The sequence below is a fragment of a genome, unplaced genomic scaffold (genome assembly GCF_019419815.1).
Source record: "Pyrus x bretschneideri cultivar Hongxiangsu unplaced genomic scaffold, Pyrus_bretschneideri_v1 Contig8, whole genome shotgun sequence".
Classification (NCBI taxonomy): domain Eukaryota; kingdom Viridiplantae; phylum Streptophyta; class Magnoliopsida; order Rosales; family Rosaceae; genus Pyrus; species Pyrus x bretschneideri.
In genome coordinates, this window is record NW_025999820.1 from 9,940,356 (window position 1) to 9,963,130 (window position 22,775).

Consider the following 22,775-nt stretch of genomic DNA (forward strand, 5'->3'; position numbering starts at 1 on the left):
CAGATATAAGTTAAGTCAGTTGGTTAAGATAGTGTATCATCTCGTGTTTTTGCAATTAAATTCAAATACCCCCACATAAATTAGTTCAAAACATATACCATCTTGTAAAAATACTTTGTTTAGAATTAATATGTAAATCACAAAATTAGAAAAACTCTTAACTATATAACGACGTGACGCAAAACCCATCTCACAAACAATGTTAGTTTTAGATAATTTTTGTTTTTGTTACAATTATATTAGTTAGAGATTTTAATGTAACAGGTCAGAGGGGACAATGGTCAAATCACACGTGAGCAAGGGCACGTGATTGAACTGATCCAACTGCATGTTTACCAGCCAAGAAGTTCCTTGCCATGAAAGTACTTGACACTTCATCTCATGGATGTAACATGCAAGTCTCTAACTACCATGTTCCCACAAAACAAAACAAGAACCTCAGAAATTGGTTATTTTATTTTATTTTTAATTTAAAAACAAAGGTCATGGAAACAGAAAGATTAAATTAAATTCATGAAGCAGTAACTAATCCAATTTGTTGTTGACTTCTCGTTTTATCTGATCAGGTGAGCTGCTGCTGTTACTGCTACTGCGGCTGTTATTCTGAACAACGCCGATATCAGCGAAACTGGTTTCCTTCTTCTTCCAATCATCAGGAATGGGAGCTGATGGCCGCGATGATGATGATGATTCCTTTGCTGCAGAAATGGCATCAGCAAGAGCAACCGGCACGAGGCAGAAACCTTCGCCTTGGAGATGCTGCAGTGCCTTGTCCGCATCTGATTCCATCAGCCTCACCAGTTGTTCTAAAGCAATTTCGTCAAAAGAAACGTCAGCTGCTTGCCCGATTGATGGCAACTGCGGCAAACCATTCCCGACCTGTCATAGATTCACTTGTCATTAATAATAGTCGACTTTTGTATTCTTATTTCTTAGCGCACAAGAAAATATGGGGGGCTATTTCTTTTCTAGTATGTATGAGGCCTTTTTTCAGTTTCTTAGTAATAATGGATGATGATATTATTCTGCCTAAGAGTAGATTAAGACTCGAGCCATAGAATTTCTCGATTCTGAAACAAGGTAGTAAATTGGACCTAAGCACCTTGTCCATAGAGAGAGAGAGAGAGAGAGAGAGAGAGAGAGAGAGAGAGAGAGAGAGAGAGGGCTTAGCACCTTAGCTTGACTGTCTGTGGTGAGAGGGACAACTGCCCCGGCTGCCCCAACTTTGCTCATGCTTAGTTCCTGCAAATCGTTATGTCGAGCACCAAATTATGTTACAGCTTTTCTTACACTGATTCGTGCAAATTTGCTCACCAAATTTAAGTAAATCGCTATCTTGTTCAAGGAAAAAAATGTATAGCATTAGCATTAAATACTTTGGAAAACTGATGAACAGTGTGTTTTATGATAACCCTATTTATGAAGCACGGGGTCGAAACAGTGAGTGAAAGTTCTCCATCATACCTTGAGTTGGAGCTGAAGAAATCTGACATACTCAATGATTTCATCAAGCATAGATGCCTTGTCGGTCTGCAAAATCATGAATGATATCAGTACTTCTCTAAGACCCAGCCGGAACTGATTACACAGGATGTATTTCAGCGTGAAACAGAAGAGCTTACCCTGTTAGACTTTGGCACAAGTTCTTGCAGATTCTTCATCCTATCAGAAATTTTTTCCCTCCGAAGCTGCAAACAAAGTGGACTTCAAAAATCTAATGGTTCAAAAAATAATGCATCGAAGAATCAAAACGTTAAGTGAACTACACAACTAACCCTTTCAGCAATACTGTGTGGATCAGTAGCCTGGCCTCGACGTGCCCTCATACGAGGCTTTCCATTTCCATTACATTCACCAACAGGGTTAGTTGACGTATTCTGCAAGTGAAAATTGTAAGTTTCTGTAATGCTTTCTGTTACGACTCAACAATCATCATGAACACCTACCTTCAATAAAAATCCCAGAGGACAGTGGATTTAGGATAGGTACCTGTGGTAAAGACTGCAAACCAGACATCCGAGGAGCAATAGGGAAGGAAGGCAAAGGATAATTTTGTACGTCCTGCATCCCCTTCTATATTACACAAGCGACAATAGGAAAAGCATTTCAACTACCAAAAATATAAATAGCTAGATATTTCATCCAACAAGATATAAGTGAGCTAACTATCATTAAACCTTGTGATAAACGTTAAACGTGTTGGTAATCACAGATCGATACCTCTGTGGTGACTAAAGCAGCCAGGTTGTTGGGATCGCTTGGCATGACATAATCAACATAATCCCCATAATCTCCATTTATTCCAAAGCTGCACATTTTGAGTTGTACCATGCCAGAAGCAGGAGCAGGAGAAACACCCTCATAAGATTGAAGAGGCCACGGTTGAGAAATTGGAGAAAGGGTTTCAAAATCGCCATTGAATCCCTGGTAGAGGAGTGGTTCGAAGCTATTGCATCCCACATTTTCCGGTGCAATGGAGCGAAGAGGTATTCTCACCATGTTCCCATCCACACCATAGTGCATGCCAATATTTTGAACATCGCAATTTTTTCCACCATCTTGTGCATCTGGTTCAAAATCTTGAAGAATAGATGAAACATCTTGAGCAACCAAGCTCTCCAAACTGTTCGAGTAAGTCAGATATGTAGGTGAACTATTGTTCTCATGTTCATCCACGACAACTACTGAACCAAGAAGCGCTTCATTCGGTTGCTCAGATTCACAACATGCCCAAGATGGTATTTCCTTCGCATCGACATCTGACCATGATGAGGAACTGCAAATTTGATTAATGTACTTGTCCATCGTCAACAGGAACGGATCTTCTCCTTCTGTTTCGTTTTTTTCAGTATGTAAGTCAATGTTGAGCATACATACATACAAACACACACGCGCAAGAGAAAATCAGTAACCAGAAGTGTGATCCCTTATTGGCACTCAACTCAATAGAGAGACTACCGCATAAGAGAAGTTGCAAGGAACTTGTAGCTCATATGATGAAAAGTGTTTACCTTAACCGAAGTCCCGTGTTCAAATCCCCTTTCGCCAATATCGCTTATGTAAAAAAGAACATAGAAAAGAAGCCAAGAGAGTAGAACCAGCAGTTAGAAGCAGTAATGTGCAACCAAAAGAAGAAAATTAATTTTAAGACTCACAAACTAAAACAGAAACCGCCCTTGTAGGCTTATACAAATCAAGAGTATATTACCCTTTTGTGCACTGCTGTCAGCCAGTGATTTGTCCATGATTTCAAAAAAAATCCCGTTGACTGTAGAACGTTACAGATATTTCAATGAGCTTTCAAAATTACCGCAAAGTTAGCTCCGAAATCTCTCCAACTGATGCATGCATGCAGATGCAGTGCAGCAAATATAGGGCATTCTGGTAATTTTGACGGTGACAAGTGACTATCCGCCCCTGATAAAGCGGAGGGGTTTCGGCTCCTCTGGTTGTAGTGGGAGGTTCTTCCTTCACCACTTCCTTGTTGACCAAAACAAACCTTCCCCATTGTTGGTCAAGGATATTTCAGTAATTCAATTACTAGCTCAAAATATTTGTGTACATATATTGCTGGTTGAGGTCGATTTGGTTGGGCTTCAATCAAAATAAAAAATTGGAGACAATGAGTAGACGGCTAGACGTAGTCCCGTAGAAATATCTTTGATCATTTTGTATGTTTTTGGCACGATTTGCCGTTGAAAACGAGATTGAATCTTGATGGGGAACAAAACCAAATGGAGGGTTGAGCGTTGACTGCATTTGGTTTTGTTTCCCATCGTCGCTGAATACTGAAGGATAAGTGAACATGACATTCTTACATGCAACAGTGGAAATATCCCCCATAACCTTATTTTACTCTTCGTGTGACTTGATAGGGTGACGGGGAGAGGATGGAGGCCATTGGAAACACCTGAAAGTAAACCTTACAACTGCTTAGAAGTCAAAATTGAATCCAAGATATATCCGAATCGAAAACTCACTGGAACTATGAGAATTGAGAAGTACAAGAAAATCGAGATATTGACGATTATAATCCCATCTCTATTCCATGGAAAACCTTGGCCATCCTAGAAAATGAAGATACACAAAGTGGAACTTTAGTTATCTGATGATTTTCAAATATGTCTAACCAAACATTTTAAGGTAAATTTTCTTGAAAAGCATTCTAATAAGAAAGCAAATATGTAAAGTACTTTCAAGTCACTTGCTGATTTATCAACAAATGCCTGCAATCCAGATTTGTGCTGGTTTAAACCACCTTTTGGCGCTCTAAAACTTTCTTCGACATTCATTGATAAACTACAATATTTGAAGTACCATCCTAACCTAGATGTAGAGCACTTCATCTACCCCCACAACTAGGACAATAGTGGTTACTAATGTTCTCTAAAACGTCTCCACATCTGTAGCAGAAAGCAGTTCTGCACCTGTAATCAATGCAAATAAACAGAAATTCAAAGAGCATTCAAGAATTTACCGAACAAAACAGGCTGAAATAGTGTTGAGTAATTTGTACATAACAGGTCAAATGTCGGCAAAGCATCCGTATATATGCAGTGGTTTAAATTTTAGTTAATAGACTGGTCACATAAACGAAGAAAATTCAAAGTTTAAATTTTGCACCTGAAAAAACTGGGAATTTATGATATGAATTTAAGAAAGGATTGATGTCCTATCTCCTTCTTTCAAATGTAGTCAAACAGTCACGCTATAAATGAAGCTGAGGGGAGCACCTATGCCAGTTATTATGTCAATCTATCATCACAGTTCTGTTCCCTATTATCACAAATCTAGTTAAATGCATCAAGGCATGGCAGCCGTATTTCTACATACTCCCTCATCAGAACTCCAGATTGCTCCTCATTTCGCCGTCCAATTTGAAGAACAAAGCCAAAGGATTCTAAAGATAGGAAATTTAGCTCATACTCATTTCCTATTTGAGATCATAACCTTAATGGAAGTGCCAGAAAGCCAACAATTCCTCCAACTAGGGATTTTTCGTTATTGTATTGTAAAGGTACTCGAGGGTGGATGGTTTCCAATCATGTGACTTTCAGGGAGTCAGCAATTGCTGTTTTTAGAGGTTGTATGAGAGATCGAAGTGAGGAATCTATTCTGTATTGTTGATGCTTATTATATAAAATTTTGCGCAAATGGTATATGGCAAAGCAATCCAATTCCAAGTGATTCAATTATATCAGCAATAATCAACGTCAGGAGATTTACACAACAAACAATGAAATTTTTATAGCACATGAATAATAAAGTAGTAATTTCAACAAACAATTGAAGAAACATAGCAGATAAAAAACTGACCTGCACATCATGAACATGCAACCCATCGATTTTTCCACATAGAACCTACATTTGGGGCATCTTCTCCATTGTTGCTTCTGCGCAAGGTTTTTCAACATGATATCCTCCTTTTCCCTCTCATCCTTATTCAACTTTAGAAACTCCTCGCATTCGATCCCCTCGTGCCAAGGAGCCTTACACTGAGCACAGAACATTCTCCAACAATTTGGACACGCTGATTGCCTCACAACCTCTTTCCCATCATCAATCAACATTGCAGAGCAATCCTTATAGGGGCAGTAGAATTTCTCTGACCCAAGAATCACAGCCTCGCACAATGCAGTTCCCCATTGGTCAAACACCTTCGGAGGCAGAATGGGCCGGCAATACTCCGGCTCCAGCAACCCTATACAATCAGGAACAGGGCACCTAATGCTGGTAATGTTCTCTTGAAGCTTGGAGGCCACGTACTTAACCATACACTCAGTACAATAACCATGGCTGCAGTTTTCGATCCGAAACGACTCGATTCCCGACTTGGGTTCGACGCAGATTTCACAAACGAAATCCGGGTCATTTTTGGAATTTGAAGATTGCCCTGATTCGGTCACGGAAAAATCCGAAAATAACCCTTTTCCTCTCCTTCCGAAGGGAGTTTTCGAGGGTTTAAACCTAAGAATTCTGAGCTCGTCGTCACCGTCGTAGAAGTCTAGGGTTTCTTCAGAAAGGTCGATAAAGTTATCGGCTTCGGCGGGAGTAGGCACCGATTTGAGCAAAGAAGCCGTGATCGATCGGAGGTCTCGGTCTTCGTCGTCGACGTTGATGGGGTTGATTGAAGGATTCCGCGAAGTGGGTGTGAAGCGGAAGGTGTCGTCTTCAATGTCGATAAAGTTGATGCGAGAGTGAGAGTGAGACGATAGTGGGTTCTCCATCTTAGCTTCCTTTCTTCTTCTCATCCGCTGCCACTGACACAGATTGTAAGGCTTTTGGATGCTCTCTGTCTCCTTCTCTATCTGATCGGAGCTTCCCGTATTTATTCTATGCATAATTACTTAGATTATTATCCTTAAAAAAATAAATGTCTCATTAAATCCTGGTGTAAGATTGAGGAAAAGGTTCGTCGAATCCTTTTTCTGGAAAGAATTTTGTAACTGCGTTCGTTCATCATACTTATTTAAAATTTAAAATTCAAATGTAAATAATATTGAACAAAAATTAACTGCACAATATATAATAAAAGAGCACGATTACAAGATTTTTATGATTCCTAAAAAAAGTATCAAGCGATCATCATTTTTCGTAAGATTGAATATTGACTATAGTCCTTTTGAATTAAATATTCTTTTCCTATGTTTTAGCTGTTATTATTGATTTTTATTTCTATTTCGATAAAAAGTGATTTTCAATTTATAGCCTAATTGGTGCTTGATAAATTTTAAACTTTCTTATAATGTGAGTTTTGGCTTATGTTTTCTATATTTTTGTGCCACTACGTATGGACCTAAATTATGGTACCTACATGTGTAGACCTACGGTATGGTACCCATATGTGTGAATCGATAAGTTTATCTTTTGTACATATGTGCCTATATTTTACTTATAAGTTTTTGTATGTGATTTTCATCTTCTTCTCATTCTTTGAGATCATCACTAACATTTCAATGGCTAGAAATAGTAAGTGATTATTTTGTGTGTTTATGAAATGTTTCTACTTTTATTATAATATATTTTTCTACACCAATGATGATTGCTTATGGTAACAATTTGAATTTAAATACCAATTGGTAAAGCTACTTATGGGCGTGTTTAAATTTTATTATGAGAACATTTGTAAATAAGGAAATTGGTGAAGCTAATCAATATGATGTGCAATTAAGAATTAAAATAGGGATTTAAATTAGATTTATAAAATCATCCAATCCAATCTAAACATTGTTTTATTTAGGTTCTCAAGTCTGCATGTCCCTTTCCTTTATATATATAAAAAAATAAAAAAAATAAAAAATAAAAAAACACCAAACTAAACAAACCTTGTTGTTTCAATTTGTCAACAATCCGTTAAGGTTTTTTTTTTTTTTTTTTTGGTGTAATTATTTTATTTTAATATAACACAAATTGTATGTGTTTTGGAATGTTCATAAATTGTAACACAATTGTATGAGTATTGGAATCATGGTGCCCCCAATAAATAGGAGTCTCCCGATAAGAAAGATTTTTTTTTTTTTAACAAATGATATTATCTACGAGTAAAAGGTCTTAAGCATGAGTTTTTTCAAGCGAAAATGTTTGGCTTTAAAACTTTGATTATTTTTTTGTTCAAAAAAAAAACCTTTGATTGTTTTGCAAGCAGTGAATTTGTCTTGGTAGTTAAAGTTTTTCTTTCAATTTACTGTGTTTGAGTCTAAACACTCTTCCATCCCATCTTATGACAGAATATTGTTTGTAATTAAGAAAATCTTGATGGTTGAAGGAGAATCTCATGTTTTACTCAAGCTTTTGTAGGACAAAAAAACCCTCATTGGAAAATTTTGACATTCTATAATATACTGAGAGGATTATGTCAAATTTACAAATTGTTCAACCTCAACATGTGTTTTGAGAAGCAAATTTGGTGGCAAATTAGCAGGGTCAGCCCTGAGAATTTGGGGCCATAGCGAGTCTTCGAAGTAGAGCCCTAGAGTTCTCTAATCCCTGATCTTTTATACTTTGATATGTATAAAAAAAGAATTTGCTAAATACATGAAAAGTATTATAAACTTTTTTATTTAAGTGTGATTGTGTAAATCTTAGATTAGATTTGATTATAGTTATTCTTTCTTATTAGGACTTGTATTCCTTGAGGGGAATGATTTCTTCCCTCCCTTATTACTATAATAAAGACATTGCATAGAGGGAAATAATATATCCTCTACACAACCTTATCTCTCTCTATATTTTCCCTGTTTCACCGGCCCCCTCTCCCTGTTAGTTCAATATAGGCCACAACAAAAAGATCTATTTTCTAGATCAAATATCATTAAAATCAATATCAAAAGAAGAAAGATATATAAATATTACTTAAATATTACACGTCTCGCTTTTTTAGACGCAATAAGTTTACATAATCTAATTTTTCAACCAATTATTTTCAATTGATTAAATAGCTAACTCATTCAATCTTTCTTGTGACATAATTGATCGAAAATAAGATTTGATCAACTTTAATTTTGAATTTTTTCTGCAGATGCAACTGTAACTGATATCTGTAAACTATTTGAACAGACACAAGGTTTGTTATATTAATATTTTAGAGTACATGTCCACACACAAAATGTGTATGAAATATTTTACTTTTGTTTTTAAAATTGAAGGAGAGAGGAATAGAGTGAGAGAGAACATGAGAGTGGATAGAGAGGGAGAGAGAGGTTTTTTTTAATCTTTTTTTTATTAATAAAAAATTAGACATGATACAATCACTTGTAGTTGAAGTTTAAGAAAAAAAGCAAAATTTTGTTTTATGAAATTACGTTACTGTCCTTAACTTTTTTATTGTGATACACGACAAAAATGTATCTTCACCCTCTTTTAATTGACAAATACGATTTCATTAATGCAGTTTATATATATATATATATAGAGAGAGAGAGAGAGAGAGAGAGAGAGAGAGAGAGAGAGAGAGAGAGAGAGGGGAAGCCTTTAAGGGAAGGGATCTCCAATTTTTTTCTAAACATGGGATTAATTGTGGGGTCCACACGACATCGAATTTTAACAATCAGAACCATCTATTTTTCAAGTTGCACCTCATAAATCATCTTTACAAAATATTAGCCAAATTAGAAATATTTAAGACATCTAATTGAGTTTAAAAAAATTAACGAATACTTTGTTACATAAGAAAAGCGATTGCCGGCATCATCGTCAAACTAATATGTATAATTGGTTTTGTAATTAGCCACTTTTGTTGCTTTAAGGCTTGTTACTATATAACGTTTTTAGGAATTCTTTTTGGTTTTTTCAGGTGGTTGTAGTGGTTTCATTATTATATTAAGATTATATAAACATTAAAAAAAGGACATTATGAATAAAATTCAAGAGGTAATCTTCTCAGAATTACTTTAACATGATATTTAAGGCCAACTTGATCCAAAAGACTACTACTTAATATATAAGATCAATGTTTACCAAAAAAAAAAAAAAAAAAAAAAAAAAAAGATAAGATCAACTTGACTAAATTGCCATTTCGTACTACGATTTAATGTATTCCTCTTCACTTGTAAGTGAGAAGTCTTAGATTTAATTCTTGTCAAATGTAAAATTGAACCACATTATTACTAGCTCGTTGTGAGGCTTAACCACTTTCAACGGTGGAGCCAGAAAATTAGATTAGAAGGGGCCTTTAAAGCCATACAAAAAAAATAAAAAAATAATAAAAAAAAGACAAATTAATGAGAGAAAAATTAAAGTTTTTATTTTTATTTTTGTATCGGCATGAAAATGTTTAATCAAACGAGAATGGTGGAGCCTTACTTTGTATGAAAAACTTAGTATTGAAATGATATATCATAAGAACAAAACTTGTTTAAGAGTTTTGATATAAAAAAAATTAACACATTAACTTTGAATTAAATTTAAGGTTATAACTTAAAATAAGACATTGCTCTCGACTATATGGTTTTTATTGTTTAAACATAAGGCCAATTATAACATAAAAATAGGGCTTAGTTTTAATATGGTAAAAAATAAGATAAATTATAAGGGTTTTTTTTTTTTCTTTCAGTTTAAAAAAAAAAAAAATCTAAAAATGTTAACATACCAAACATTATCGAACCATGGGCACTTGTTAAACACCACTAACCAATGGTACACACTCTGGTTTTTGTAAGTCCTTGCAGACAATAGGTATAAAAGGTTGTGATTCCAGGATAGCGAGGCTTGGGCCAATCCTAAGCTCTGTGTGGCTCAACTATTGGTCACTTTCTCACTCATTTAGTGTATATAATATCAATTGTTTAAAAGAAAAAAAAAAAAAAAACTTGACCAAATTAATTTTCACTTGCTTGTGGATTTGAGGGCAAGACCTCTTAATTTGACACTAGAGAAAACTCCCTCCATAACAAAGTAAAGAAAAATAAGAATAATACTCATTTGGTGTCGAGTGTTTATTTCATGCATCTAAAGCTCTCATCTACACTTATCAGATAATGTTAGGGAGACCTAAACCAAATTTTGTAAATAATTTATTGATAATTAAATTATTACTTAAACATTGATTAATGTACTTAATTTTTATAGCGACAATCATATAGTTCAAAATTTTAGTTTATCTAGCATTACAAACATATATATGCCAATACAAATAAAAATGAAAGATAAACAGAAAGCAATCCTAGCGACGGTAGTGCTAGTGGAGTACCACAGGGTTATCCATAGAAGAACTGACATCCACACCTGCATGCAACAATTTAAACTGCAAAGCGTTAGTATAAGTTATCAACTTTGGTGATGAATGTCAATAAAACAAGGGGCATTTTGTTTTTTTAATCCTCAGATTTTGTCATTCCTTGGTAGGTTGGATTTATTTCTCTTTCTCTTTTTTTTCTTTTTTTTTTTTTTTTTTTTTTTTTTGGATATACATCAGCGCTAGAATTCAACCTTGGGACATATTATGATACTGGCAGACTAATTAGGTACATTGATATATTAATATACCGACGGAGTTACAAAGGCTAAAATTTTGTACCTAATCAACAAAAGATAAAAGGAGGCGGCCTAGTTTTATAGTGGAAATCAAGCACATTTGCCGCCTTCCTTACATGGGTTTGAGGCTCCCTCACTCCCCTTTCTCCCTTCCCATTCATAATCTCATTTAACTGTTGAGTCTTTGACAAAATAAACAAAACAAAAAACAAAGTATGATAAAAGTTCAATCTACCATCTTAGCTAAAGGATGATAATTTAATATGTGTGTGTGTGGGTTAATTAGGATCGGGAGACAGATTTTGACACACTTTGTAGAGACTTTTTTTTTTTTTTTTTTTGGGGCTACTTTTTTCAACGATTCAAATTATCTATATTTCAATTCAACATTCATATAAGTTGAGCCAAATCAGATAAATAGAAAAATAAAAATAAAAAAGTATGAACCTAATATACAGCTGAAACAAATTTCAAACTTAGTACTTCAACTCAAATTAAATTAGGCTTGCGATGACTTGTAGATATAGTCGTGGAAAACAAATTTTTTTTTTATCAATGCTCATAGAAAATTATTTGAATATTCTGAAACTAAGTTTAGTGTTTAAGACATTGGAGGTTTTAGATGGTATTTTTCTCTATTTGTCAAAGAGGAATCTTAGGTTCTACTCCTCTTAGTGAAAAGTTCGATAACAATTCATAGTTGGTACATTGTGTGTGGCTTAGTCCAAATGGCCCGATATCACTATATCAAGAAAAATAGTAAGATGCAGAAGTATCTGACCAGCAGTTTATGACGTCGCACCCCCCAGATTTTTCAACATAGTATTTGCAACCTGGACACCTCCTCCACTCGTTTTTCATGGCGAGCTCGTCCACCTTCTTATCCTCATCACCAGATTCACGACCACCCTTGGTATTGCTTAGTTTTTGAAACTCGGCGCAACCATATCCTGTATGCCAAGGATGTAAGACATATTCAACACAGTCCATAGATCACAGATATGCTATTCAATCACGAAACACAAGAACAATATCACAGTACAAGAACAGAGAGGAAACATACCTGCAGAACTCGATGCAGAAGAAGAAGCCATTGCAGCCTTGGAACTATTAGCCTTCTCCTCTTTAGCAAAACACAATTGCTCTCTAAATAATAGGTACTTGGTACAAAATAAGCAGATAGATTGCAAGAGCAGTGGCCAATGTTCATACACACACACACATATCGAATGTCTTCCAAACTTTTTCTCCTATTAGAATCAGTATGGGAAACAACCTCCCAAAAGATATCAACACAAGCGAGGACTCCAAACCAAATACAAGGTTAAGTCCGAATCGTGCAATAATTCTCAATACCAGGAATCCCAAAAAGAATAGGATCACTTCAAGCTTATCAATAAGACTTTTCCATATTGAATTCATACACTATAACCGGTTCAATATGTCAAACTCATACTCATACTCCAACAAAGGAACCTTACAACTAGCGCAGATCTCTCCTTTGCAACGAGAACACAGCCACCAACTCGGTTTCATGTCATTCTTATATATTAACATGGCTGAGCAATCCTTGAAGGGGCAGTAGAAGTACTTGTGAGTCTTAGATTCCATAATCATTTTCCTATACACGGCATTGCGCCACCGATCAAAGACGCTGTTTGGCAGAATTTTCCGACAGTACTCAAGGTCTAGCATGCCCATGCAGCCTGGTACGGGGCACTTAATGTTTGTGACTTTGTCTTGGAGCTTGGACACTATGAATTTAACAACGCATTCACGACAGTAAAAATGGTTGCAACCCCTTATCTTGAATATGTCTTTCACATCCGTTGGCTCAATACAGAAATCACATATAAAAGAACTTTGACTGATATCGTCATGTCGGTAATTAGGAGCCCAACCTGACGTCCAGTCTATGCGAACTTTTTTCTCTTTCATGATTCTGTTGTGACAGAGTGTGTTAGTAAGTGACTGAGTTTTTGTTTCACATATCATCGCCCCTTAGTATTGTTGCCAAAAACTAGACCAAAAATGTAAGATCATGTTGATGCCAAAAAACTAGAACAAAAACTTAAGGTCATGAAACACAAAAGGAGCTGATGATATGCATGGTCGGGAGATTCCATTATCAAAGAGAAATAATAAGTGTATATGAAATCCTCCTCTAGCGACCTAAGAGAACGAATAAAGAGAAGTTTGTGAGACCTTAGACTCATGCGACGTTTATGTAAGCAAATAACATAAGATTTGGGTATTTAATTGTTGAATTTATCATATAGGTAGCTTCTTTTGTCAAAAAGGATTCTAAAGTTTGTGAAAAAAAGTTGAACTTACATCATAAAATTAATTTAAAATCTGAGAAAAAGTCTATTTCTTATAAGCACATCAAACATTCATTCTTTTCTCGAAGTGAGATTGATATTATTTTTAATACTCGTGGAGAAAAAAAAATATTCATAATATTTTTAAATTAACCAAATATAAAAATTAAAAATCAAAACTAGTCTTTAATTGTGGCGCTAATCATTCATTTGAACTCGCTCCACAAAGTAATCTCATGATCCTATCCGTTTATTGTTTTAGGTCATGCTTGCAAATTTTCACTCAAATCGGAAAACCTTCAATTATTTAAACTAGTATTAAGTACATTTTATGGTTTACCACCAACACTTATTTATCTATATATCATATCACGTAAAATGACTAAACCTTTCGAACTAAGTGAAATTTTGCACAGGTTAGTTAGCCGTCTTAAGTTACTAACTGACCACTCCCCTATATCATTTAAGTGTTCAACCTATGTCAAATTTTCAATTAACTAATTTAACAGCAGAAGTGTGTATATATAGCTGACCTGCATCTCATTTTATCGCACCCATCACATTTTTCGACGTAGTAATTGCACCTTGCGCGCCTCTTCCAGTTACTTTTCTTCCCAAGCTCCTCCATCATCCACTCTTCATATATAGCTATTGGTACAATGAAATCCTGTATGCCAAGCAACCTTACAAGTAGCGCAGAAGTCTCTCTTGCAATAAAAACATAGATAACAAGGCAATCTGGTGCCGTCATAATTCTTCTGAAGCAAAGACAGGGCTAAGCAATCCTCGTAGGGGCACTAGAAGAACTTGTAGTCAGTCCCTGTAATAATCTTTTTTCTTCTCAAGGCATTGCACCACCGGTCAATGACGGCGCGTGGGAGAATTGGACGGCAATACTCAAGGTCTAACATGCCGTGGCAGCCCGGTAAGGGGCACATAATGTTTGTGACATTGTATTCGAGGTTGGACTCAACAATTTTAACAATACATTTTTCACAGTAAAAATGGGTGCAACCCTTGATCTTGAATAAGAGTACCTTATGCATTTGCTCAACACATAAATCACATGTAAAAGTTTGATTGCGGTTATGAGCCAAACCCGGCTGCCGGCTTCGTTTCATAACTTCAAATGTTCTTGCCTCTCCCTTTGAAGCATTCATGATCCAATAACGATGGAGGAATGGAGAACTCCTTTATAGTATAATAGTAGGAATAAGACTCCTAAATTCCTAATTAGAGTTAAGGGAGTGCGTGTTTATCATTTCACTAGAGACAGGAGAATATGTACTTGCGTTTAATTAGAATTTCTCTAACGGTTAGCTCCCCTTGTCAATTAGGACTCAATCAAACCAAGATGCATACAATATATTTCTATTGTGGGGGGTGGGGGGTGGGCGTTCGAATATTATGGATTTTAAGTGGGGAAGTCACATATGTGTGACATTGTGTGCATTAGTAAACACATGATTAGTGAGGAACCAAAATGATTATCCAAGACTTCATGTGTTAAATTAGGAATGCGAATTATATCAAGGGACATTATAAAATGCACACATTTTTTAGCCTCACACAATCATGTTCGTTAATCTTGATTGATTTATTTAATCTGATGCTATAAATAAAAAAAGGAAAACTAATGAAAATGGTTTGAAAACTTTGAGTTTTAATGATAAGGACAAAATAAAAAGTAAAGTGAATATTACCGGGATTGATTTTTTAGTGTAAAAATGTAGTTTTTTGTTAAAATGAATAGTACCGCAGATTTTTCGTTAAAACTCCTAATAAATAAAAAAAGTGCGTGAAAAGTTCAAAGAAAGTATGTTAAAATTACCTTCTTTATTAATTTCAATACACGATCATGTTGGACGAAATTCTACTTCTGCCCAAAATTGAATGAAAATTGAAATGCGCATGTAGATTATTAAAAATTCTAAACTTCTGACCCGATTTTTTGAAAAAAAAAAAAAAAAAATTTGCCAACTTATTCCAATCAATTTTTTGTTGACATATTCCAAACTTAATAGATTAAAAAAAAAAAAAAGTAGCAATATAATCAAGTACCATGATCATAAGTTACATACGAAGAGAATAATGTTTTAGGTCAAAGCACGAAACAATAACCTTAAAAGCAAGGTTACTTGCTCATCAAGCGTCAAGGTTGCCCATCTTGATCATTGAAATTTCAATGGTCCCCATGTCTAAAATTAGGGGAAATTGGCACCGTGGATGGCACGTTGACACAAGAAAGTAGTGGTTGTGTGGGAAATATTTTGTACGGCTCATAATCAGTGATTTGTTTAACACATAAATATTTCTTGAGACGAACTCTGGATGAGCAAGAATGGTTCTAATTTAAATATTTGTACAGTGATATGATCGTTACAAAACCACCACAACATGTTTTTTGTATTAAAAAATAAAGAGTTTCGAGCCTAAAAACATAGGGGATACAAATTGGTACATAACTACCACACCATGCTTCATTTTTATTTAGTTTCTTTTGCGTTATATCAATTTATACACATTAAAAAAATATATAAAAATAGAGCAACCAAAATTTTAGACCATGCAAAGACCTTTGTTTGAATCTTGCTCGCATGGGGACTTCAAAATCTCAGAAATATTTCATTCATACCCATCAACCGCTCCATTTTCTTCCACAAACATCAAATAAACTCACCGTAATTCACAAATTTCAGGGTTCTTGAATCTAGGAATGGCAGAATAAGAAATAAATCAACCACTAGTCTTCAATGATAGAGTAAAATAGGGTGGTTCACACACCTTTTTTTTTACCTTTTCACATACCTTTTTTAATTTCTATCATTTGATCTTCTTCAATTCATTTAATTCGACGACTAAAAATTAAAAAAGATGTGATGTGTGAATGATAAAATGGGATGTTAGATAGCACTACTTGTAAAATATACTCTTTGGATTATCAATTATTATAGAAAAGATAAGGAAGATCCAAATTCTACATATATGAAAAAACATCCAAAAGTGATATTAATCCCATTAAATATTATAAACATGTAAACAAACTGAACCATTAATGATGATAATTCCAGTATCATGAAGGAATTAACAAGCAAAGTGACAGCGAATAGATGAGTTCCTCCTTATTATGTAATGCCGCATCCTGCATTTAACCTGTACTATTACAGCAAGATAAGCAAAAACGCATTATTCATTACAGCTTGGACAAAGACGGGTATGAGAAGTTACGGAGGCTTCTACTCCACAATTGTGACAGAAAGCATGTTGACACCTGTAACAATAGTTATCAACTTTTATGAGAAAGAATAAAACAAAACACCAAAAAGATAATGTCAACTTCGGTGAAAAAGAATAAAACTAAACACCAAAAAGATAATGTTCATCTAATTAATTGAACGGAATGTCTCAGACTGATTATAAATAATAGGATAATCTACACTAAATTTATTTAATCTACGAGGATCCACCACTTACATAGGGTTTATAATAAAACGTAAGACCACATGATAAAGTTCCACAGTAAAATATAGTCATATATTATTCTCGAAATTAATTAACTAAACTGCAGAAAATCTAGAAGAAACGAAAATATCAGAATAACAGTTAACTCAAATTAAGGATTTTGATTCCAAGCATAGAAAAATTGAACCAATCTACAGAAAATCTAGAGGCAGTAGACAATTTCAACTGACCTGCATAAAATGTAGCTACACCCCTCATTTCTTTCAACGTAATAATTGCAATTTGGACACCTCCTCCAGTTCTTATTCTTGGCAAGCACTTCCAACATCTTGTCTTCGCCCTTCTCTTTCAACTTCTGAAACATGGCACAGTCAAATTCGGTATGCCAAGGAACCTTACACATGGCGCAAAATTCTCTATTGCAATGAGGACACACAGACTGACTGGTATCCTCTGGTTCCTCATTAATCAACAGTGCCGAGCACGAGTTGTATGGACAGTATAAGTACTTCCTCCGAGGGTCCATAACGACAGATTCACATAAGGCCTTTCCCCACCAATCAAAGACGTCTTCCGGGATAATTGGACGGCAGTACTCGATGTCTAGCGTGCCGCTGCAGTCCGGTACAGGGCACGTAATGCAAGTGACATTGTCTTGCAGCTTGGATGCTATGAATTTAACAATGCAGCCTTGACAGTAAAAATGGGTGCAACCCTTTATGTTAAATGAGTCTTTCAGGTTAACTGGCTCAACACAGAAATCACATATGAAGGTCGAATCAATATCGCTCTCAGGGGCAAGTACAGACTCATATAAAGCATTGCCCCACGAAACAATGACGTCGGATGGAAGGATTTGACGGCAGTGATCTGGGTCTAAGACACCCTGGCAGTCCGGTACAGGGCACACAATGGATGTGACATTTATTCGGAGACTAGAGACTACGTATTTAACAGTGCACTCTTGACAGTAAACATGGGTGCAACCCTTGATGTTGAATGAGTTTTCCAGATGAATCAACTGAAGACAGAAGTCACATACAAATGTTGGATCAGTATAAACATGTTGGTTCTTCTCCAAGATCTGAGCGAAACCCAAATTTATTTCCTTCTTATGTAATTCTCCTGTCTGTTTGGTTCTGACGGAAATGTGCTTGCTCAATTTCTTGCTGCTGCTGCTGCCCCTTTTGTTTCCGCTGGAAACTTTATTGCCCATCTCTCTTCTGTTCTCTCTACCTACAGCACTGGAGAAGCCTTCATTCCGGGGAAGATAGGGCGGCTCACTCTTGTAAATTTTAGTGTTTCAATATAGGGGTTAAATAAGTTTGGACCTCTTGTAGCTTCCTTGGTCAGTAAGGATTCCGAAGACAACCGAATTTTGATCTGATTCCAATTTCTTCAAAGGGTTTAATCATAATTAATAAAACCACCCAAATCTCTTCATTGGTGGAACCTACAGCTTAAGGTGTATGACTCATAGTTTGCCATAGACTAAAACATGTGAATGTATTTAAAGGTTGTTGAATAGTTCACAATTGTAAGTGGTAACCTTTTACTATCTTCCACAAAATTTTCCTTTCGGCAATTTTAAATGACCATTATGCCACTGCTTGCTTATATCTAAGGGTTTTCATACATATAGTAATTGCGGTTTTTGGCAAACTAATTACAATGTAAGGGGGTGTTTTCAATTAGAATTTGAGAGTTTTTTTTTTTTTTTTTTTTTTTTTTTTTTTTTTTTTTTTTTTTTTTTTTTTTTACAAATTTAGGGTTATTCAATCAGAAGTTTAAGTGATTATCTAAAAGTCAAAGTGTATTTAATCAGGATTTTAAATGTGCTTTAATAAGTGTACTCGCTTATGAATTGATTTTTTTAAAGAATTTTAAAAAGTTGGGGAATCTATGGAATTTGAGAGATTTCGTAGTATTTTAAGCATTCTCAAATCTCATATCTCTCCCTGAAATTTGAGGGAATTCACTAAATTTTTTACATAAAATCCCTAAAAATCAATTAAACTCTATTAAATGTATGAATTTATAAGTCCATTAAAATTCCTCAAAACCTCAAATACACTCTTAAGTTTCCCCTTCTTGCCGTTGATGTGCCCCAATCTCCACAAAGATATGTGCTTTTGAATAATTCACACAATTGTTAATAATCAACCTCTTCCAACAAAAATCAGAGTAACAATAATATTCCACAAATCTCAGGGTTTCTTGAATTTTGGAAACGCAATTGTTTTTTTTTTTTTCATCAATTTAAGAAATTACAAAAACAATGACCAAATCCTTTCACAAAAAGCATGGCCAGCAACTAAACAGGCCCTTTCATAATTTCAAAATCGATCATCATCAGCAGAAAAAAGATTTAAATATCGTACGCCGGTGGGCACAGTTTTGACAAATGAAGAAACCTCTTTGCCCTCCACAAGTGTAATTGACACCTACACGAACTCAAACAATAAGCATATTGACACCTACACGAACTCAAACAAGAAATCCATCGGAAAAGAAAATAATCAACTTTGACGATGAACCAAAAATCTATACCAAAATGTAAAGTCCAAATAAATTGTATGAGGATAATATATAGTATCTTAATCTAGAGGTGCATCAAACAGATATGCCTCGTTTGGCAACTCGGACTGCATTGACTATTTCAATTGAATATGATAAATAGTCATTTGGATAATACTGACTAAATTGAGACAACTCGGACTATATTGAATATTTGAATCGACCATATTCTTTATACACGGCACCAACATGCTCATATTATTGACTTCATCATGCGTAATCACAAATGCCAAGATTCTATAAAATAAATCAAATGCACTTTCAATTTCCCCATTTTGGATATAACCTACAATCATGGATGCCTAGGAGTAGTTAAATTAAGGGGATTTTAACGAAAAGCTCTTAGTACTGTTCATTTTGACGAAAAACCATATTTTTTACACTAAAAAGTTAATCTGATACTATTTCCTTTACCATTTATCTTGTCCTTATCGTTAAAACTTAAAGTTTTCAAACATTTTTCATTAGTTTTTTTTTTCCAGACATAATCTGATAAACCCAAATAAGAGTAGAAATCAACAAGCCCACTTCAAATGAATTCATCTCCCTGCAGGTCTTACTCATACTAAAGAGTTTCAACCGAGATAATAACCAAATTCACCAAAAAGCTCAAAAGAAAAAAGAGAGAAATTCAGAAGGTTATAACCCACACCAACCAAAATTAAACCCCTTTAGCAGATTAACACGGAAATAATAAATACCCCAATTCACCAAAAATCTGAAGAAGTTGGGAAAAAATGCCCAATCCATTTCTTCAACTAGGTATGAATTTTCAACATATCTAACTCAGGATCCTTGCAATTCTAGCCAAAAACCCAACCAAATTGATTTTTTTCAACGATTCGATCCATATCAGGAAAACAAACCAAGCGGGTAGTGTTCTTTTGTCAAGGGAGATGGCCGCAAAATGAATAAAAAATATACAGGTAAATTTTTTTCAGATTTGAAAACTGACAAACCCTAAAATTTTAATTAATATAAAAAATTATAATCAATTGCAAAATTAGAGAGAACAATAACCAATTTCAATTAATTGAAAGGAAATTGCGAGAAGAGCAGACGGAGGAGGGGAGAAACTGATAGAAAAGAAGAAGAAAGATTGCAAGAAAAATAGATGGAGGAAGGCAGAAACCGATAGAGAAGAAGAAGAAGAATCGGAGGAGAGGAGACGACAAGAATAGGAGGAGAGGAGACGAGAGGGCGAGCGATGCAAGTGAGAAAGAGAAAGCAAAGCGTGTTTTCTACCTTGCCTGACTAAATAATACCGTGTTCTGGGAGAGTATAATTAAGCGGACATGAACCGGATAAAATGGATGGGCCCGGAATGTTAATTCGGTGACTATTTAATACGTATAGGCATTCAACATCGGATTTCGTATTATTAGTATTATCCGGTATTTTATACGGCATACCAAACCATGCCATCGTATCTTAATCTAGAGGATGCTTTTAATTTAGGTTCGAGTAAAAAAGTCAACCAAAACAATTTTACAAATACTATTGTAATTCAAAATAATTACATGATTGTCGCTTAATCCTCCCATGTTTAATATAATTTTGAGAATCTCTTCCAACAAAATTACATTCCATGTTATTGGAACTGGATCCCCTCCGGATCCACCAAAATTGAGTTCATTAATTAATGAATCCGAACCGTTGAAATTTGATCCAATGGTTACAATTATTATAACTTTTAGAAAGCTCTCTGTTTGTAATTGTTTGATCAAATTTCAACAACCTGAATTCATTGATTAGTGAACTCAGTTTTAAAGGATTTGGAGGAGATCCTGTTCCCATGGTATTGTGCTAACCTTTTTACTATTCCGTCACATCCATCAGCCAGCCATTCAATATATTCCAAACAAAAATCAATGCAACAAAAATCAAAACGCAATGGGAGCTTTTTAAGCATTTGCATTATCAATCTAGGAAATTACAAAAGAATTTGACCAGATCCATCACAAAAAACATGACCAGCAACTACGTACATCCATCGTTTCATTATTTTTCGAGCTGTCATCCTACGTTGGTTGAAACAAGTACAGTAACCTGAACATTGCACTCCACCTTTGTAACAGAACCTATATCGACACTACAAAAACTCAACAAGAAATCAATCAGAAAAAAAATCTATACCAAAATGTAAAGTCCATTTAAGTTCAATCTAGAGCAAATTCAAATAGAAATCCATCAGCTAATCAATTTTTCGAGCAATATTCTAATTTAATCTAAATCAATGGGAGGGGAGAACATTAATCTAGGCAACTTAACTATGCCTAGGTCTGCATCAATCAAACATTCTTTTTACTAATGGGGCCGTTTGATAATTATAAAAAAAAATGGTTGTCTATTAAAACAGCCCCTTAGAAAATTAACCAATCTGCAAAAAATAATAGAAGAAGCAGAGAAGTGCAAATTAACTGACCTGCATTTGATGTAGTTGCACCCAGATATTATTTCAACATAGTAATTGCAATTTGGACACCTCCTCCACCTCTTCTTGGCAAGCTCTTCCAGCATCTTGTCTTCACCCTTCTTTCCCAGTTCCTGAAAATTGGCACAACCAAATTCGGTATGCCAAGGAAAGGTCACTTGGCGCAAAACTTTCTTTTGCAATGAGGACACACAGACCGAGTGGTACCCTCCGGATACTCATGAATCACCAGTTCCGAGCACGCATTGAAGGGACAGTACAAGTATGTCTTTCGAGGTGCCATAAGGGCCATGACCACAGATTCACATAAGGCCTATCCCCACCGATCAAAAATGTCTTTTGGGAGAATTTCAAGGCAGTACTCTGGGTCTAAAGTGCCAGTGCATTCTGGTACGGGCAGATAATGCGAGTGACATTGTCTTGGAGGTTGGAGACTGAATTTAACAATGCGGTCTCGACAGTAAAACTCAGTGCAACCGCGTATGCTAAATGAGTATTTCAGGTTAACTGGCTCAACACAGAAATCACATATGAAGGTTGAATCAAAATCGCTCTCAGGGGAAAGTACAGACTCGCATAAGGCATTGCCCCACAAATCAAGGACGTATGGGATGAATTGACGGCAGTGCTCTGGGTCTACGACACCGGTGCAGCCCGGTACAGGGCACGTGACGGAAGTGACTTTTAATTGGAGGTTGGACACTATGAATTTAAAAATGCACTGTTGATAGTAAGAGTGAGTGCACCCCTTGAAGTTGAATGAGTTTTTAAGATGAACTGACTGAAGACAGAAGAAGCATGCATTTTTTACCACTTTGGAAAGTTGCTTACTGTTGCTGCTGCTCCTTTTGTTTCCGGTACAAATTTCGTTGCCCATCTTCTCCTCTCTCTATATATTTAGAGAACTGGATGAAAGATAATTGAAAATTGTGTAAACTCAACTCTGTTTTGAGCTGAGGCTTCACATTTACATTCAAACTCTCAAGTTTGTTGGGTGCGTGATTCTATCT

The 22,775-nt window shown here is 35.3% G+C and overlaps 4 protein-coding genes across 8 annotated transcripts; all 4 read right to left on the bottom strand.

Moving 5' to 3' along the window:
• Nucleotides 1-434: 434 nt before the first annotated feature.
• On the bottom strand, nt 435-3,945 carry LOC103935329 (transcription factor LRL1-like). Of its 5 annotated transcripts, XM_048575761.1 has the most exons (9): nt 3,209-3,935; nt 3,012-3,054; nt 2,221-2,831; nt 1,990-2,073; nt 1,776-1,877; nt 1,623-1,688; nt 1,465-1,530; nt 1,174-1,242; nt 435-879 (listed from the first exon to the last, which is right to left on the bottom strand). In XM_048575761.1, the coding sequence occupies exons 3-9, from the start codon at nt 2,803-2,805 to the stop codon at nt 526-528; spliced, it is 1,326 nt and encodes a 441-aa protein (XP_048431718.1). In that variant the 5' UTR covers nt 2,806-2,831; nt 3,012-3,054; nt 3,209-3,935; the 3' UTR covers nt 435-525. The 5 variants fall into 5 exon arrangements, with proteins under 5 accessions (XP_048431718.1, XP_048431715.1, XP_048431716.1 ...); XM_048575758.1 differs by having other exon boundaries at nt 2,221-3,594; nt 3,819-3,945; XM_048575759.1 differs by having other exon boundaries at nt 2,221-3,054.
• Nucleotides 3,946-4,181: 236 nt separating this feature from the next.
• Nucleotides 4,182-6,423, bottom strand: LOC103935307 (E3 ubiquitin-protein ligase RSL1). Its single transcript, XM_009345069.3, has 2 exons — nt 5,317-6,423; nt 4,182-4,427 (listed from the first exon to the last, which is right to left on the bottom strand). Exons 1-2 carry the CDS (start codon nt 6,339-6,341, stop codon nt 4,343-4,345), a joined length of 1,110 nt encoding a protein of 369 aa, XP_009343344.3. The 5' UTR covers nt 6,342-6,423; the 3' UTR covers nt 4,182-4,342.
• A 5,295-nt stretch (nt 6,424-11,718) lies between these two features.
• LOC103959188 (E3 ubiquitin-protein ligase RNF19B-like) lies at nt 11,719-12,909 on the bottom strand. The gene is made up of 3 exons (XM_009371536.1): nt 12,404-12,909; nt 12,035-12,117; nt 11,719-11,921 (listed from the first exon to the last, which is right to left on the bottom strand). Exons 1-3 carry the CDS (start codon nt 12,907-12,909, stop codon nt 11,719-11,721), a joined length of 792 nt encoding a protein of 263 aa, XP_009369811.1.
• A 4,047-nt stretch (nt 12,910-16,956) lies between these two features.
• Nucleotides 16,957-17,970, bottom strand: LOC103959187 (E3 ubiquitin-protein ligase RNF144B-like). Its single transcript, XM_009371535.2, has one exon. It carries the CDS (start codon nt 17,968-17,970, stop codon nt 16,957-16,959), a length of 1,014 nt encoding a protein of 337 aa, XP_009369810.2.
• Between the last annotated feature and the right edge of the window lie 4,805 nt (nt 17,971-22,775).